The 16,889-nt window shown below is 50.7% G+C and overlaps 1 protein-coding gene across 3 annotated transcripts in view; it reads left to right on the top strand.

Annotated features, from left to right (window-relative positions):
- HNF1B (HNF1 homeobox B) overlaps positions 1 to 16,059 on the top strand; it is a 51,164-nt gene extending 35,105 nt beyond the window's left edge. For 2 of the 3 annotated variants that reach the window (XM_004684468.2, XM_004684467.2), the window contains exons 7-9: positions 4,342 to 4,536; positions 6,966 to 7,084; positions 15,124 to 16,059. In XM_004684468.2, coding sequence (XP_004684525.1) covers positions 4,342 to 4,536; positions 6,966 to 7,084; positions 15,124 to 15,144 — 335 coding nt within the window. In that variant the 3' untranslated portion in view covers positions 15,145 to 16,059. The remainder of the gene's footprint in view (positions 1 to 4,341; positions 4,537 to 6,965; positions 7,085 to 15,123) is intronic. The other variant, XM_004684469.2, reaches the window with a different exon arrangement.
- The last annotated feature ends 830 nt before the right edge of the window (positions 16,060 to 16,889 follow it).

Below are 16,889 nucleotides of genomic sequence, written 5' to 3'. Positions count from 1 at the left end.
AGAGGGAGAGGAAGAATAGGAAGAGAGTCAATCTGATGAAAAAGGAGTCAAGACTCCCTTGCAATTCACCTACAATGTATACATTTGATTCAGCCTCTTTAGTGCCTATTTCTTTTTTTGTTTGTTTAAGATTTATTTATTTATTCATACAGAACTGGGGTACAGGCCAGAGATGTGGAGGGTGAGAGGATTCACCAGGGACAGAGTGGGGACCAGAACAGGCAGAACTGAAGAACACTGCTGAGGGGAGCAGTGGGTGAAACAAGAGAGGTCTGCCACGCCATGTGGTCACCTCCCGGGCGAGGATCAAACGCATCCTGAAGTGGCTTTAGCTTCTTGTGCTGTGCTTTAACCTGCTGCACCACCAGGGAAGGTTTAATGCCTGTTTCTTTCACAAATTTGGATTGTTTCATGTAAAACAAGGGACAATTGAATCTTGTTCACAGAATGCCAGCTGTGAAATCTTTTTTTTTTTTAAAGATTTAAGTTTATTTATTTATAAGTACAAGAACAGGGATATAAGTATAGGCCAGAGATGTCGGGGGTCAGGGGAGGGGTTGGCAAGAGGATTCACCAGAGACAGAACAGAGAACAGAACAGGCCGATCCACTGAAACACACTGCTGAGGGGAGCAGTGGGTGAGACAGGAGAAGTGTGCTGTGCCGTGTGGGTCAGCTCCCTGGCTGCTGATGGAACTCATGCCACAGTGGTTGGTGATAGCTTGATGGCACTAAGACTTCCACTCCTGCCCCACCAGGGAGGCCCTGTGCAACCTCTTAATGAGGTTCAGTCTCCTCATCTGTAAATGGGTTGCTGAGATGACAACCTATTGACACGTTTATAAATCTATAAGGCGTGAGTATATGTATTGCCATAGTTTGTACTTTGTCTGCTCTCCAGTGCCATAGTTTGTACTTTGTCTGCTCTCCAGTCCCTTCTCTAAATATCTGCATGCTGATGTTTCTGTGTGTTGGTGAAGATCGAATGTGGCACAATGGACTTCCTTTTCATAGGGAATTTTGTGTGGTGAGATAAGACCTCCTGGGCCAGTAGTGACAATCCACTGGTAGGAACTCCAAGGGAAACTGTCATAGCAGCTCTGAGACCTGTAGCTAAGCCCATGCCACAGACAGGAAGAGAGAGCCATCCCTTCCTGCCCCAGAAGGCCCACATTCCATAGCCAGCCTGTACTCTCACACAGAGGGCCCCGTGGGGCCGCAGGAAGGCGGAGGCAGGCTATGTCATGGATGCCTCTCTTAGAATTTTAATTTTGCTGAGTATCCAGTGCGCTACAACTTTATCACAACTTGGGCAAAAGTGTTGTTTCTAAGAAAGACCATCGTGCCCCTGGGGCGTGTGCGTGAGAGGCCTTGGCGGAGACTCGAGGGGCAGGTGCTCACCCGTGGGGCAGGGTGTTGCCCTGCTGCCCCTGTCCCTCCTTGGGTCCAATGTCCATGTCAACTGCTTCTTTTCGTTCTGTTCCTGCCTTTTTACTTCCTTCCCCCACCCCCTCGCTAAATCAACTCCAACCCAGGGTAGAAACTCAGACCACATCTAAAGAGAACGACAGGAGCTCTTTGGAAGAGAAACAAGGCCACACCTGTGGGCGGTACAGATTGCTGAATGAGTGTGGCTCTCTATCCTTAACTGCTAGGAAGTCAGTGAACTCCGTATTTACTTCCTCAGAGGGCATAGGAATAGCAAAGACAGAAGGCCCATAGAAGAAGAACTTATTCTCAATTTATTGTACTTTTCACTGGGCCCCTTCCAGGAATATGCTAACCATGCCAATGCCAAGGACTGGATTGAGAATGAGAAAGGGTGCCTAGAACAAACTGGTTTGCCTTCTAGAAGACTGGATGTAAAGTCCCATGGGCGATATAGCCTACTTTATTTTACAACCAAAATGATACATAAACTAACTCACTTACCTCCTTTCCACTCATTTCTAACTGATGCACACAGTTGTCAATTCTCTGGGTACTCTCTTGCCCTGTGGATATTCCGTATTTTTAAATTGGAAGCAGGTGCCTTCTGACCTCCTCCACCCATCCTTCTCTGCCTTCTCACGATAGTTTTAATTTCTCACTTCAGTACCAGAGAGTATCTTGCCCTTAGAATTATGTGTGTCTGTGCTGCACACACATGCGTGTATACTTGGAGTGTGAAGAACCTCAGAAAGCTCAGCTGAGGGAGTGTCATGAAACCTTATGGAGTGTCAGCATGCCTGCAGGATCCTTATTTAAATAGGAACGTGTGTCCTGTTGAGATCATGGACCCTGTCTCAGGTCTGCAGAGACCCAGAGTGAATATGATAATGAATGACCTGGCAGCTGCTTGGACTCGCTAACTGAACTGGACAACAGGCTGTTTAAGCAGGAGCCATTGCCCAGAAACCAGGGCCAGGAGTCACACTCCACTGGGAGCTGGAATGACATCAGTAACTCTCAGTCCTGGCATTGCGGCACAGGGTCACAGCCCATGTTGAAAATAAGATTCCTGCGCCTCACCTCCGAAGGTTCTGACTCATTAAGTCTTGGGTGGGGCCTAGGAATGTATATTTCTTAAAGAGCTCCCCTAGATAATTCTAAAGCACAAGCAGGTTTCAGAACTATGCCCTCAAATGTCATCCACTCTAGACAGGAAAATTTGCTTTTCTAGACAGAGCAGTTTCCCAAGAAGTGCAGTTGCAAAAGGCGCCTGGGAAAACAGAAAATCCATGGTTCGCCTCAGGTACTAAGACCATAAGAAGGTGGTAGGAGAAGGAGACAAGATATCAGGTGTCTGGTAGCATGGGGAATTGGAGATGGTAGTATTCTGAGGGTGATCAGGAGACTCCACCCTCAAGCCTCCCTAAGAGAACCAGGAGTGACTTCTGCCCTTCTACATTTCAGGCGATGGGTCTTGCTTTTTAGATTTGCAATAGTGGTATTAACTGAAGCTCTGAGTAGGTAATTTTGGAGATCTTTGTGCTGTCTCCCTGGAGCACTTCCTTTGAATTTCCTTATGAAACTCCTCTCTGGCTTCCCTGGTGGCACAGGGGTTAAAGACACAGCACTGTCAAGCAATCACCAGCCCCTGCAACATGAGCTCCTCCCTGGCCAGAGCTGACCCACAGGGTAGAGCAGACCTCTCCTAGCTGACCTGCTCCCCTCATCAGTGTATTTCAGCCAATCTGCCTGTTCTGCTCCCCACTCTGCCTCTGGTGAATCCCCCCCCACCTGCCCCTGCACCTCTGGCGTACACCCCAATTCTTGTAGGCATAAATAAATTAAAAACAAATCTTTAAAAGAAAAACTCTCCACTTCTCTGCACTTGCCTAAATGAGCCCTTTTCCTGAATTCCCTTCATGCTATTCTTCCCCTCACTCTCTACAAAACTCAGTCAGAGGAACCTTAGTGGCTCTAGGGGAGGAATGGGCATCTTCCATGATGCTTGTCCCTACTCCCACTGTGTCCAGCTGTCTTCCCCAGGGTCCTGCTCAGGGAAGGTCCTGGAAAGCAGGCACCAGTGGCCCAAACTTGGCCACTCTGGCCTCAGTTCCAAAGGGCCCTCAGGAAGTAGAACAACACAGAATCACAGAGAACCTCATGCCCCAGAACACAACAATGGCAAGACCTCTTGTAACTGCCAGCATTTTCCTGAATGTTTCCTCCTTCCACTGTCTGGTCCTTCTGACGCCGGAAGCTCTGTCTGACGGATCTGATCGGCCCTCTCAGAGGCTGGCTGAGCTGTGTCTTCTTGGTGCCCTCTGCTACAGTGAAGAGAATGGGCACCTGGGCGCTCAGGGTCTCGGCACTGCCTGCCCTATGAAGGCCTTCAGACGACATGCTTCTGGGACTGGAGGTGGTTTTGTTGCGCATCAGAATATGGGTTCCTGTACACTCCTGCCCTCTTCTGGACAGATGGATCTGAGCACTGATGCACACCTTGGAATGGACACTCTTACTGTGGGGACATAGGGCAAGCCTGCTGAGTTGGGCATGGATAGAGTGGGCAGGTAGGGCCAGCTTTGCAGGTCCCTTGCTTCCTCAAGGTTGCTAAGTTTGGAAGGTCCTGGAATGACTTGCAGAGACTCAGGCCCTAATGAGAGATGCATTTTAAAACTGGTCCCCAGCCACAACTCACTGTGGCGTTTGGACAGATCACTCTCTCCAAGCTTTTCTTTGTCTATCAAATTGCCCCTGCTCCCCCCCCCCACCCCATTGCACACCCATGCAATCTCTTCTGTAACAGGTTTAGCCTAGTGCCTAGCATATGGCCCTCTGGATGAGTGTCCCTGTCCAGCTACCTCTCCTCAACCCTGAAACCATCTCTCATCTTTCCTTCTTGCTCCCACAGGCCTCAACACCTCCCAAGCTCAGAGCATCCCTGTCATCAACAGCGTGGCTGGCAGCCTGGCAGCCCTGCAGCCTGTCCAGTTCTCCCAGCAGCTGCACAGCCCTCACCAGCAGCCCCTCATGCAGCAGAGCCCAGGCAGCCACATGGCCCAGCCACCCTTCATGGCCACTGTGACTCAGCTGCAGAACTCCCACAGTAAGGACACAGCATGTGAGGGAGGGGGCTCCGTCTCTCAGCTGCCCTCAGCTGCAGCCTCTCCCCTCTCTGGGTCTGAACTGTCTTGGAAGTTTATTGGTGTGGTCACTCTCCTCCTCTCCGCCCCCCCCCCCATTCTCAAACCAGTCAGTTCTCAAGCATGACTCTTAAACCTTTTCTAGTCCTCTTCTCTACCCCCAAATTCCTCAGGAAGATACTTGAGCTGACTGTACAGGGGAGGTGGAGCTAGAGAGCCAGGGGTAACTAATATGGGATACATGCCACGAGTTCCCAGCCTGCCCCCACCCCCAGAAGAGGTCAGTAGTCAACCATAGCACCTTTCCCCCTTAAGCCTCAACATTCCAAGCAGCTATTACCAAGTCATCAGAGTTGGTATATCATTTGCATCCTATTTGCATTTGCAAATAGAAAAACCTTCCAGAGTCCCCCTGGTCCTCCAACTTATATACCCAGAGGTGGAGTCTAATGAAAAAACAAGAAAGAGCCCTGGTGGAAAACACCAGCTGTGCAGCATCAGGGGCAAGGAATATTGGCATTCCTGCCTGCTCACAAAGGCGAGTCCCTGTATCCATTTCTACATCTACCTGAATCTACCTTCAGCTACCTATTTCCCAGTCACCCCACCACCTCCATCTCTGTCCTAATCCCAAGCCCCAGGCCTCCAGTTCTCTGGCCATACCAGGATAAAGCCCCTGGCCTATATATATTTGGGGAGCAACCATAAAAAGGATGACCTTCTTGTTTCAGGAATGGTCCCAGAGAACATCAGAGAAGTCTCTAGAATAGTGCTAGTCTCGAAGTTTGACAGACTTAGATTTAACTCTTGGCTCTGAGTCTTACCAGCTATTGGTAAATTACTTTGCTCCTCTGAGTCTCCACTGCGTCATCTATAAAATGGAAATATGTGTGTAAAGTGATTATGGAGATGAAATCGAAATACTGAAGAGCCATTAATGTAAGCATAGGATTATAGAGACACAAGTGATTGCTTATTAAAGGGGTGCTTAATAGGCAGGAGTGGGGAAGAATATTTTAGTTTCTCCCTGGTTGCTACAGTTAGAGATACGAGTCTGAAAGGCGAACAGCCAAGTTCAAACTTCTTCCTCAGGCTCATTCCCCCCTCAGGCCTGAGGAGCTAGTTTCTAAGCACCATCTCACATTCCAATCACATTTTCATGGCATCTGAAAAATCTGACACAGCCTGTAGCAGTCTGTGACCACATGTGGCCCTCCCCTTCCTCCCAGAGCCTGGCAGTGTGCTCCCGACAGGCCCCCTCACCTGGGCAGGTTTCTTTGATGGCCAGGCTGGTGGAACAGTCAGAAAGTGGTCACCAGTGACTTGTGGACTGGCTGGGCATGAAGGGATTGTCCAAGGGACCCCAGACCAGGAAACAACCAGCCTCCCAGCTTGCGAAGGGCAAGCGGAGGGGCGGGCGGTCACCTTCGTCCCCCTTCCTAACCAGGGGACCGGGCTGGGCCCGCCTTCAGGGCCTAGCAGCAACATGCTTTCATTAATTGGTCATGTGACCTGAAATGTACTGATAACTAGCCCAAGTCAAAAGGTTCTAGACTCGGTGAACGAGTACTGGAAAAAAAACTAAAACAATGAGTCACATGCTCCTGGAGGTTTTATGTGAATCGGTCTCCCTTTGTCTATCATCCCTCATATTTCTGTGATGTCATAAGTATGCGTCTTCTAAGCACAAACCAGAACAGTCCAGAATGAGACAATTACCTACACCCACGTCTAACTGCAACTTCAAATCACTCGACAATGGCCACACGGGAGCTGGTGCTTGAGTCATGGCAGGTGTGGCGGCAGGTGCTGGCCAGCTGCTTAGAACTTTCTGGGACTTGAGATCTGAGATGCACCATATAAGCACTTGTGGATGCTTAGACTTTGGTGAAAGTGGTGAATACTCCGCTCAGGCCTGAGAAGCTGGTTTCTCAGCACCATCTCACATTCCAATCACATTTTCGTGGCATCTGAAAAATTTGACACAGCCTGTAGCAGCCTGTGACCACATGTGTCCCCGCCCACCCGAGCCTGGCAGTGTGCTCCCCACAGGCCCCCAGAGTATTCCCAGGACACCAGCACTAGTCCACCACTACTCGGCTGTACTTGGCTGTTTATTCTCTGGTACAGGTGCTTCAGATATGACCTCTTCTAACCCCAACAGATACCATTCCCATTTGACAGGTGAGGAAACAAGGTTGAGTAACTTAAGGAGCCTGGATTTAAAATGGCCATTCCTTTCCCCACATCACACCACCTTCCCTAATACCACCACCACCCCTTGCCCCCTTCTATCAGCTCAGAGAAGCAGGTGTGGTGGGGTGGGCGGTCTGTAACTGTGCATCTGCCTGTGTGACCTGACATTGTTCTTGTCTTCACTCTGTCTCCCCAGTGTACACACACAAGCAGGAACCCCCCCAGTATTCCCACACCTCCCGGTTCCCGTCTGCCATGGTGGTCACAGACACCAGCAGCATCAGCACACTGACCAACATGCCTTCCAGTAAACAGGTAACACCAAGAAGAAGGGGCGGGGGGTGTGGCCTCGGCTGTTGCTATGCAGGATGTGTGGCAAGTGTGGGCTCAGCCACAGTGTGACCCCTCTGAGACTGCCTGTCCCCTGCTGAAGGAATCCCTGAGGTCACAGGGAAATGGGCCATGGGCTGAAGAGACTTTTTGCTCCCCCCAACTTGCTCAACAGGAATATTAAGTGAGGATGGAAGCTTGCTAAGTTGCTAGAAATTGAAATACACAGAGCCTCTAGGCATTGTGATGGAGTGTCCCCCAATGAATTGATGTGTAATTAATTCAAGGCAGTCTCAGGAAGTCAGACCCACTGTGGAGTTGCATACTTTTGTTAGTGTTAGAGGCATTCCTGAGAGTTTTCTAGAAGTTAATCACTGGAGAAAGTCAGGTGTAAGGCAGGGTCCCGAGATTGATGTTCCCTGTCTGCTGAACCCAGAGCTGTGTAAGCGCCAGAGAATGGCTCAATTGTATGAACCCAGAGGGACTTCCCATTAGGTGGTGTGGTCTTTTCAGGAGCTCCATTCAGGTGGTATTTTATGGAGAAATTTAGAATCAACCTCCCAGTGCACTGAAGGTGAGGAATCCAGAGGCTGAGTCAACTGTTTCAGTTGATCACTAATTCCCATAGAGGTGATGGCATAATGGAGGCCCCACAGTGAGGCTCTTCACTGCATCTTGGACAGCTGGACACCAGTGATGCCCAAGAGTTGTTAAACAGGACAAGGTGTCTGAATACAGATGGCAGTTCCAGCGTTACACAATAGGACCTTTTAGTAGCTGGGCTCTGTGCAGTGTGGGAACTATTTGACCTTTATTGATTACTAGATAAGTAGGCGACAACCTTGAACTTCATGTCGGAGCCTCTCAGTTGGGCTGGGTCTGGTAGGCCCGTTTTCTTCTGAGCCCTGCAGATCACACCGCAGCCACGGCCTGGGCTCCTGAGCAGGTTCACTCAGAGGCTGGGGGTCTCCTTCCCTTCACCTGCACCTCCTGGCCCTGCAGGTCGTGGCTCAGGTGGATTCCAGGCCTGGCTTTCTGCATTTGCTTGGTGACCTGATCGCCCTAAGCCTTCCTTTCTGCACCTTTAAGATGAGAATCATACTTGTTCTGCAGATCCGCTGAGGCGTCCTGCAGATCCGCTGAGGCGTCCTGCAGATCCGCTGAGGCGTCCTGCAGCCAAAGTGCCAGGCGCACCATGGGCACCAGCTCTCGCTACCTAGGCAGCCAGGCCCTGCAGGCGGGGGCAAAGGGAGATGTGTGTGGGACCTGCTTTGCCACTCTTCTCTCACCCAGTGGAAGATGAAAGGACACCCCCATCGCCCTGCCCTTCGACTCCCGTGTGATTTCCCACTCTTTGTAGTGAGCAGGGAAAACATTTCTCTGTGCTCACAAATCTCAATCAGGGGGGCAGCCAGGCGCAGCAGCCCTCCTTGGGAATACCTTCCCCTTTGAAAGGTTTATCAATCCATCTGCCGCTTGGTCGGCCCTAGACAGGACCGTGATTAATTATTGCTGTCTTTCCCAAGTTGACTTTGATGCTTGCTTGTTGAAACAAGTCTTCTGAATTCAGGAAATGGTCTCTTAATCAAAATACTTCACAATGCTCTCTCAGACACTGCACTGGCCCCAGATGGCTTCTCCCTCCACTGGACAGAGTGGCCAGCCGACCTTGAAGCTGTCTGAGCGGCCCTCTGGAACTACCGTGAAGTTGTCTCCAAGCCCCCAAATACTTCAGGGTCTGATGACAGGCTTATTTTTGGGATGATGAGGATTACTAGTAAGCGTAAACTATTCACAGAACTTTACAGTTTATACTTCTCACGATTTTCATGTTATTGAAACCTCTTACAAAATTGGAAGAAATTAGCTAAGGCTCAGAGTGTCTTGTCCAAGGACGCACAGAGATAATAAACTCTAGCGCTGGACCTCCAAACTCTGGTCATTGACTGCAATCCTGGGCTTCTTCCACCCCTCATCATTAAGATGTCCATTTTAGTCACTGCTCTTGTGTCTTTACAAGTCAGAAACAAGAGTCACAATGAAACCACATACCATTATCCAATCAGGAAATTCTTCCCACAAACTGAAGAAGAGGGAATAAGAAAGGCAGAATGAAATAAAATGAGGATACAATGCCACCTCATCACCACAGAGCAACCCACGGTGAAGAAAATGCTTTCAAGCTCTGTTCCCCCAGGCAAGGAGCAGAACTGTGTCTGGATGAAACCTGGTGGCAATTCTGCTTCTTCCTTGTGTTCAAACATTATCTTCAGGAAGGCGTTTCAAGACCATGGCTAGGAGGCAGGGGACATGTGAAGAAAAGAGGCTCCCTCAGTAAGGTCCGCTGGGGGAGAGGCTACAATAAGCAGCTCACCCGCATGGGCAGGCTGTCTGGACCTCCCGTGTGCTGGTGTGCATGTGGCACACAGTGTTTAATGCGCACGGCACTGACTACTCAGCAAAGGGACACGTACTGGGTGGTGCTAGAAGGCAGTGGGCTAGAGGGGTGCGCAGCAAAGCCCCAGACCTACAGGAATCCCAGCCGCATCACCTCTAGGCAGTTAGTTCACCACCACGTGGCTCAGTTTCTTCATCTATAAGCTGGAAAAACTCCACCCCCACCTTCCAGAATATTCAGAGGGCCTGTGGAGTGCGCACGGTTCATGTCCTTCGGAACCCTTTCCTGTTCTCCTTTCTGTGATCCTTTAAGAGACGCCTTCCTTCAGCTCCTGAACTGTTGCTTAGTCTACCTGTGGCCAAAGGAGATGCAGTAAAATTTGTCAAGATTAGGGCTCTCAAGGGTCCTCTACTTCTTGGACCTGGGCTTCAGATTCCTGTTTCCCTTCTGCTGATGTGGAGATGCCCTCTTACCCACCTCCCAGGAGAAAAGCAACTAGTTCAGGACTCTCTCCAAGCACCCAATTTCTTTGCGCTTGGATGAATACCTGTGCTATAGCAGACGTTCATGTCATGCAAGTAAAGGGGGAGGTGGGGAGGGGGAAAGCAAGAAAAAGTAGGGGAAGATGGAAGCAAAGAAGAAAGGAATTCAAAACTGGCATTTTTGAGTGCCCCCTATTTGCCAAGCTCTGGGTGCTTTTCCATCTTACCTTTCCTTGACTGATAAACCCCTCACCCAGATATTTTTAATGCCTGATATGCAAACTAAAATTTGAAGTATAGAGAAAGGATCTGGTCAAGTTCACACAGAGGGTAAAACTGGAGCTTGATTTCCAGACCAAATCCATAAAAATAACACTTTCTTTCTAATACCCTGTTTTTGAGGTAAAGATTTTGCATACAGAGCTGGGGTACAGGCCAGAGGTGCAGGGGCAGTGAGCAGAGTCACCAGAGACAGAGTGGGGAGCAGAAAAGGCAGATTAACGAAGTGCACTACTGAGGGAAGCAGTGGGCAGGTCAGGAGAGGTCTGCCGCGCCATGTGGGTCACCTCTGGGGCTGGGAATTGAACTCGCACTAAAGTGGCTGCGACTAGCTTGTAGGGCTGCGCCCTAACCCACTGCGCCACCAGGGAGGGCGCTCTAATACCCATTTCTAAGCACTTATAATAATGACCCATGTTACCCAAGGCTAGAGGCAGGATTTGAACTTGCGTCTGTCTGATCCCATTATTTGCCCTTGCCAAGACAGGCACAGGGACTTTGGGGATAACTTTGCGGAACCTCAGGCTGGGACTTTCTCCCCCAGGAACCCCTCTGCAGCTATTGCCATCTGCCCTTTCCTTTCTGGAGTGTCTGGCTCCCCTCATTTTCTCAGGCTTTGAGTGCTGCCAAGGCCCATCTGAGTGGGTCTGTGCTGTATTCCTGCAAAACAATGCCCCGCCCGTCTGCAGACCAGACTGCAACAAGCACCAACCTCAGTTAGAACAAGTGTGGGCAGGCTGTGCGCTGACTCCTGTTTCCACAACTTCTCTGCCCATTGCTCCACTTCCTAGTTTATGGAGAGGTCAGGAGAGGGCCCCAGGAGTAGTCGCTGGTCAGGGGTGCTGACAAGGAGGAAGACAGCCTCCACATGAACTCCCTGCAGCCGATTTCCACATACACCCCCACCTTCTTGCCTGGTGATGAAGTGTAGAGTTTGATGACTAAGAGCACCCACTTGGGAATTAGGTAGACCAGGGCACAAATTCTACCACTTTCTGCCTGTGGGACCTTATGGGAGAGTTTAATCTCTCTTTAAGCTTTAGTTTTTTTATCTGATTTTATGGGGCTGTTGAACGGACTAAGTGCTGTAAGATTTGTGACACTTAGCTCAGTGCTAAGAAACACCCAGGCCACAGCAGCAGGTCAGACTTCCCCTGTCGGCAGCCCTGAGTGTCTCTAGAGCTTGGGATGGAAGGTTTTCAATGGTAAAGGAGATAGGGTTGGGAGGAAGTGCTCTCACATAATAAAAGACATCAGCTTTTCTGTCATGACACCTGGCAAGTTATTTATGCTCTCTCCAGACCTCAGTCCCCTTGTTGTAAAAACTAGAAATACAGCAAAACACACACACACACACACACGTGTGTGTGTGTGTGTGTGTGTGTGTGTATATATATATATATATATATATATATATATATATAAAGAAAAAAATCTAGAAATACAGCCATTCCTTTTCATGAATAGAGCTATCAGCTCACCTAATGATAAGGCGAATTATCTATACTCATCCTTGCTTCCTCACCCTTAGCCCGGCTTTCCAACCACTGACACCCCCCTTGTCTACTCACTGCCACCTCCCCGACAGTGGTCACTTTATTCTCTCTCTGCACAGCCAATCCCCCTTTCCTTTGTTCAGTTGGATTTTAGGACCTCCCCATTCTGGGTCTTCCCTGTGAAACTGGCTACTCCGCATTTCCTTGGCTGAAAACGCATCTGTCCAATTCATTGGTTGGAGGGCCCCGGGCGCCTTCTTGGGCCGCTGTATGCTCACTGCTGGATGGTGATCTCCAGTCCCTTGACTGCAGACAAGTGTCCACCCTAGCAGAGCCTGTCACCTTGCCCCCAGCGCCCAGTCACACACCTGTGCGTCGCTGGCGTGCCCATCTGTGAGCCTCAGAAGTCTGATGCCTCTCAAACTGACCAGGCCTGAAACAGGCCCTTTTCATTGTGCCCCGGTTTCTCCCTACCTAAATTGTTTCCTCTTGGACTCCTCCATTTCCAAGGTGGTGTCAATCCAGATGAGATGCCTGAGAGTATCAACCCTGACTCCTCTATACCCCTCATCCAGTCCACCACTAAAACTCTGCTGTAGATTCCTTAAAGCACAACCTAAATCTGGCCGCCTCTCATGATGCCTCTTCCCTCCTCCACCTCCACTTCTCACTGATCTCCCCATTTCCCACTCCCACTCTTGTCTCCTGTTGGTGAGTAAGATCTGTTCATGCAACACTGTCAAAACTCTCCAGCAGTCTAGGGTGGGAGGCGGGGAATAGGATCAAACTGGGGTGGGAAGAGCACAATGGACTGTGGTGATGGCACTTGGGTAAATTGGTGTGGGAATCCCACTGAGGGCCTGGCCAGGACCCCCTGATACCCTTTGCCTCTTCTTCCTCCCTTCACCCACCCCCACTCTCAAGCCTCTTTACTTCCCACTATCAGCCTTTTTCCAATTTTCAGATTTCAGGTGAAGGAGAGAGAAAATGGCTTGTGACCTTGCAGGTTTCAATAGAAGAGCAAACAAGAAGGGCAGATACTCCGGCGCTGCTGCCTGGGCACCCTTTGCTGCACATCATGACGAGATGCTCCGTTTCTGCAGCTCTTATGTCCCAGGCGCAGGGAGTCACCTCTTGGGTCTTTTCCCCAAAATGATTTCCTTTTCCCTCAACTCACCCTCACTCGTTACCAAGCTTGTTTTCCTAGAGTACTTGTCTCCCCCTAAAATTTTATTAAACATGTATGCACTTTTTTTTTACTTGTTAGATGTTCAAAACCCTCCCTGCAGTGCAAACTCTGTGAGTGCATAATGAGGCAGCGTCCCACTGCAGACCCTGAGCCTGGCAGAGTATGAGCATGTAGCAGGCATTCCAAACTGTGTCTCAGACCTGGGCAGTCACCTCCCTGAAAGGGAGGATGTGAGAATTCATGGCAGTGATTTGTGCAAAGCCCTTACTTAGCATGGTGCCCAGCACACAAGAGGCCCTTGATAAATGTTAACCGTTACCATGATGTAACAAATCCTCTGGGAATGAGGATAGCCTTAACAATTGCCACAGCGGCCACACCTTTCAGACAGAGGGCTCCTGGGCTCTCGGACACCCTCTGGGCATGGCCCCCATGCCTGGGTGTGCTGGCTGCTGGCCTCAGTTCTAAGGAACCACAGCACACTCCTTATCAGATGTTTGTGTTTAGACTCTGAAGGGGGCAAATAACTCTAGTTCCTTTGACAACATTTAGGGCTCTGCCACCATTTTATTATGTGAGCAAACATTTGATAGCTGGGAAGCCCATCCCTAATGACAGGTCATAGAATCTTGCTGGCGTCTCCTTATCTGCCCTTCTTGTTTGCTCTTCTATTGAAACCTGCAAGGTCACAAGCCATTTTCTCTCTCCTTCACCTGAAATCTGAAAATTGGAAAAAGGCTGATAGTGGGAAGTAAAGAGGCTTGAGAGTGGGGGTGGGTGGAGGGAGGAAGAAGAGGCAAAGGGTATCAGGGGGCCCTGGCCAGGCCCTCAGGAATGTGGAGGGCTGGAGGCCTGTCTCCTCACATGAGTGCACAGCCCCGTCGCCCTCTGCAGAGTCCTCGGAGCAGCATGGCGAGTGCCTTGCGGGGTTAGTAAGAACAGTCCTGCCAACACCATAGCAAGGATTTCCTGAGTGCCACTCACCAGTGCCTCAGCAACTTGTTTGACAGGTGAAGAAACTGAGGCACATGGAGAGCCATTTGACCAATAATAGCACAAAGCTAGTGGAAGGCCCTTAATCAGAGCATTGTAGAAAGGACACTTGCTGGCAGACACCCAGGACTGTGTTGACTCTCCAGCTCCACGCTCTCCTACCTCTGAAACCGTGGGCATTCGCTGGCTAGTTCCGAGCCGTTTGCCTGCTCGGGAAAGTGGGCAAAAGAGCAGCCTGCTCTAGGGCCATGCCTGGGCGCGGCTGCAGGAGCTCACAGCGGGGGTGGGTGTCACGGAGCTGTGGCAGCAGTGGCGGTAGGCGTGCGCGTGCGCGTGCGGTCGAGGGAAAGTCAAAGGAATCGGTCGCTCAACCAGAAGGCAGAACCTTCCCCTTCGATGCCAACAGAAGCGAGAAGGGAAGCGGATACACAGAGGCTCGCAAAGGGGACGGATGCAGGGACATCCTGGACGGAAAAGGGAGAGTAATGCTGTTCCGCCTGGCCGCAGGGTGGGTGGGCCCCCCTCTCATAAGTTCCTCTATTCTGGGGTTTCCTGACCTTGTCCCACCCAGAAGGCTGGCATCAGAGACCTCGGTTCTTGGACCCTTCCCCTGGCCCTCCAAGTCTTTGCCCTGCTTTGCCACCCGTCACTCCTCCCCATAGGGAGCTCAAGGACATGGTGGTCCTTTTTGCCTGTTGCTCAGAGCAGATGGGCCGCGTGGCACAGCCTGGAGGCTGATTGTAAACACTGACTCTGCGGTCCACACCGGTCCACTGAGCAGATATAACAGGATTCTCTGGCACTTGTTGGTCTGTTAAAGTTTTGTGAAACAGTGACCCCTGCCCTTAGGGGCCTTGGGAAGAGACCCCCGCTGCCACAAGAGGCCAGAGCTTTTCCTCCAGCTGCCAGGGCAGCAACCCAAGGTCGTTATAAATGCCGCTCCCCAGAAAGAGCAGCTCCGCTTCAGGATAAGAGCTGTAACTGTCTCCAGGATGGCAGCCACTGGCTTTTGTCTTCTGAAGCAGGCACGCTACAGGACAGACTGCAGACCAGAGGCGGCACGGGTCCCGCCCTCCACCCGAGCTCTTTACCGGCTCAGCTGGGTGTCAGTGCCCTGAAGCAGCCAAGCTAATGGCCCATGTCCCTGCCAAATGCACACAGCTGAGCTCTCTCCTCTCTCTCCGCAGTGTCCTCTCCAAGCCTGGTGATACCCACACCTCGCTTACTTTGTGCACAGCAACAAGGACCCAATTTTCCACACCATCACCCTCCAAGCGGTTGTCACGGAAAAGCCCGGTGACCTGAAAGCACCCGCGAGCAGTCCCTGCTTCCTGGCATCCTGCTGGCGCCTCAGACAGTCCGCCCTGGCTCTCAGGAGGCACCGGCTTCCCTGCCCTGCAGTATTGTCACGATGCCTCTCCCATGACGACAAGGACCCTGTCTGCCTTCGGGATGGGGGACAAGAAACCACGGAAGAGGAAGAGAGAGAGCTGTATTGTGTATATGATGCTCTTCATCGAACAAACTGATATGAAACTTGAATCTGTTACTGAAACGAGGAGAGGAGGACACGTGCATTGAACTGAGCCAAACACACTGTAAATATCAGCAAACTCCCCCCACCCCCGCCCCAGCTGATCTTGAGTTTTCTTTTAAAGAAGTCAATGTGTCCAATGGTGTAAGCTGTCAATGACTGTAATTAAGTGCAATTACCTCCCCCTCCATTCCCCCCTCTGCCCTGTATATAATACTAAAGTGTCTATTAGTTTTCTTTGTAAAGGTCAGAGTTGAAGTTTCAGATGATTTGCCCTTGGTTCTTCCCCCATGGAGAAATAGCCTGAGCGGGGGGTGAAGCTCCTTGCCCCTTCCCTCAGGCCTGGCCCTACACAGGGATGGATGTCTTGCACCAACTGCCAGCTAACGCTAATCTCCTGATGTTGAGACACACCTGTGCGTCCCTGGCAGCCCTGGGTACAGTGTCAGAATGGTACCCTAACTCCTGCTAGGGTTCAGGGTCAGCCAGAACATCCCCAAGAAGCCCCAAGGCAGGGAAACCGATGACTAGCCCAAGAAAAAGTTGCCCTTTCAGAAAGCCTCCCATTAAAACAATTTATTTTATCACTGCCCAGAGTCTCATAAATCTGTCTCTGACACTTCCCCTGCCACGGGCCAAACAAGAACCCCTGGCCTCCGGCTCCTCGGAATTTTCCACTTACTCCACTGGGCCCACCGCCGCCGTGTCCCAGTGTCTTCATGCCAGCTTTGCTGCTAAGGTAAGAAGAATCCATTTTCCCAGTCGGATGCCACCTGGAGGGCATCTAACAGTGCAGGAGCCAACATGTTTTTCTTCCCCGCAGCGCACAGGAGCAAAGTGATGAGCCAGTTCTTGGCGCTGTGGTTTAGGAACAGGCTAGAAGCAGGAAGAGTGCCACCTGCAAGGGACCGCTCAGCCTTGTTTTAAGCACTGACTCCAGCCTCTTCGCCAGCCTGTCTTCCTTCTGAAGGGTGCTGGTCACCAGAGGGTGGGGTCTTTGGGTCCCTCCTCCTGCCCGAGTGCCCGCCCCTGGAGGGATGCTAATGGACACCAGTGGTTGGGCACTTCATCGGCAGGGGATTTGCCACATGTAGCCCAGTGTTGACTCCAGGAGGGAGGAGGCTAGACCTGTCCTCTTTGCTGTCTCTCTCACTCCCTTTTAAGTAAAACTGATGTATAGCATCATACATAGCATGATGATTCAATGTTAGTATATGTGAAATGATTGTCTCAGTAAGTCCAGTCCGTCATCACCACCACAGAGTCACAAAATGTTTTGGTCATGATGGAAACTTTCAAAAATCTACTCTCAGTATTACTGACTGTAGTCACTGTTCAGTGCATGACAGCCGGTGACATTGTTGGACTGGTAGTTTGGACTTCAACCCTCCCCCCCATTTCACCCTCCCCCCTCACCCC

This window comes from Condylura cristata, unplaced genomic scaffold (assembly GCF_000260355.1).
Source record: "Condylura cristata isolate star-nosed mole 26May11 unplaced genomic scaffold, ConCri1.0 scaffold00017, whole genome shotgun sequence".
In the NCBI taxonomy this organism is placed as follows: Eukaryota; Metazoa; Chordata; class Mammalia; order Eulipotyphla; family Talpidae; genus Condylura; species Condylura cristata.
Note: the sequence above shows the minus strand (reverse complement) of the source record. Positions and strands in the feature narration are given on the sequence as shown.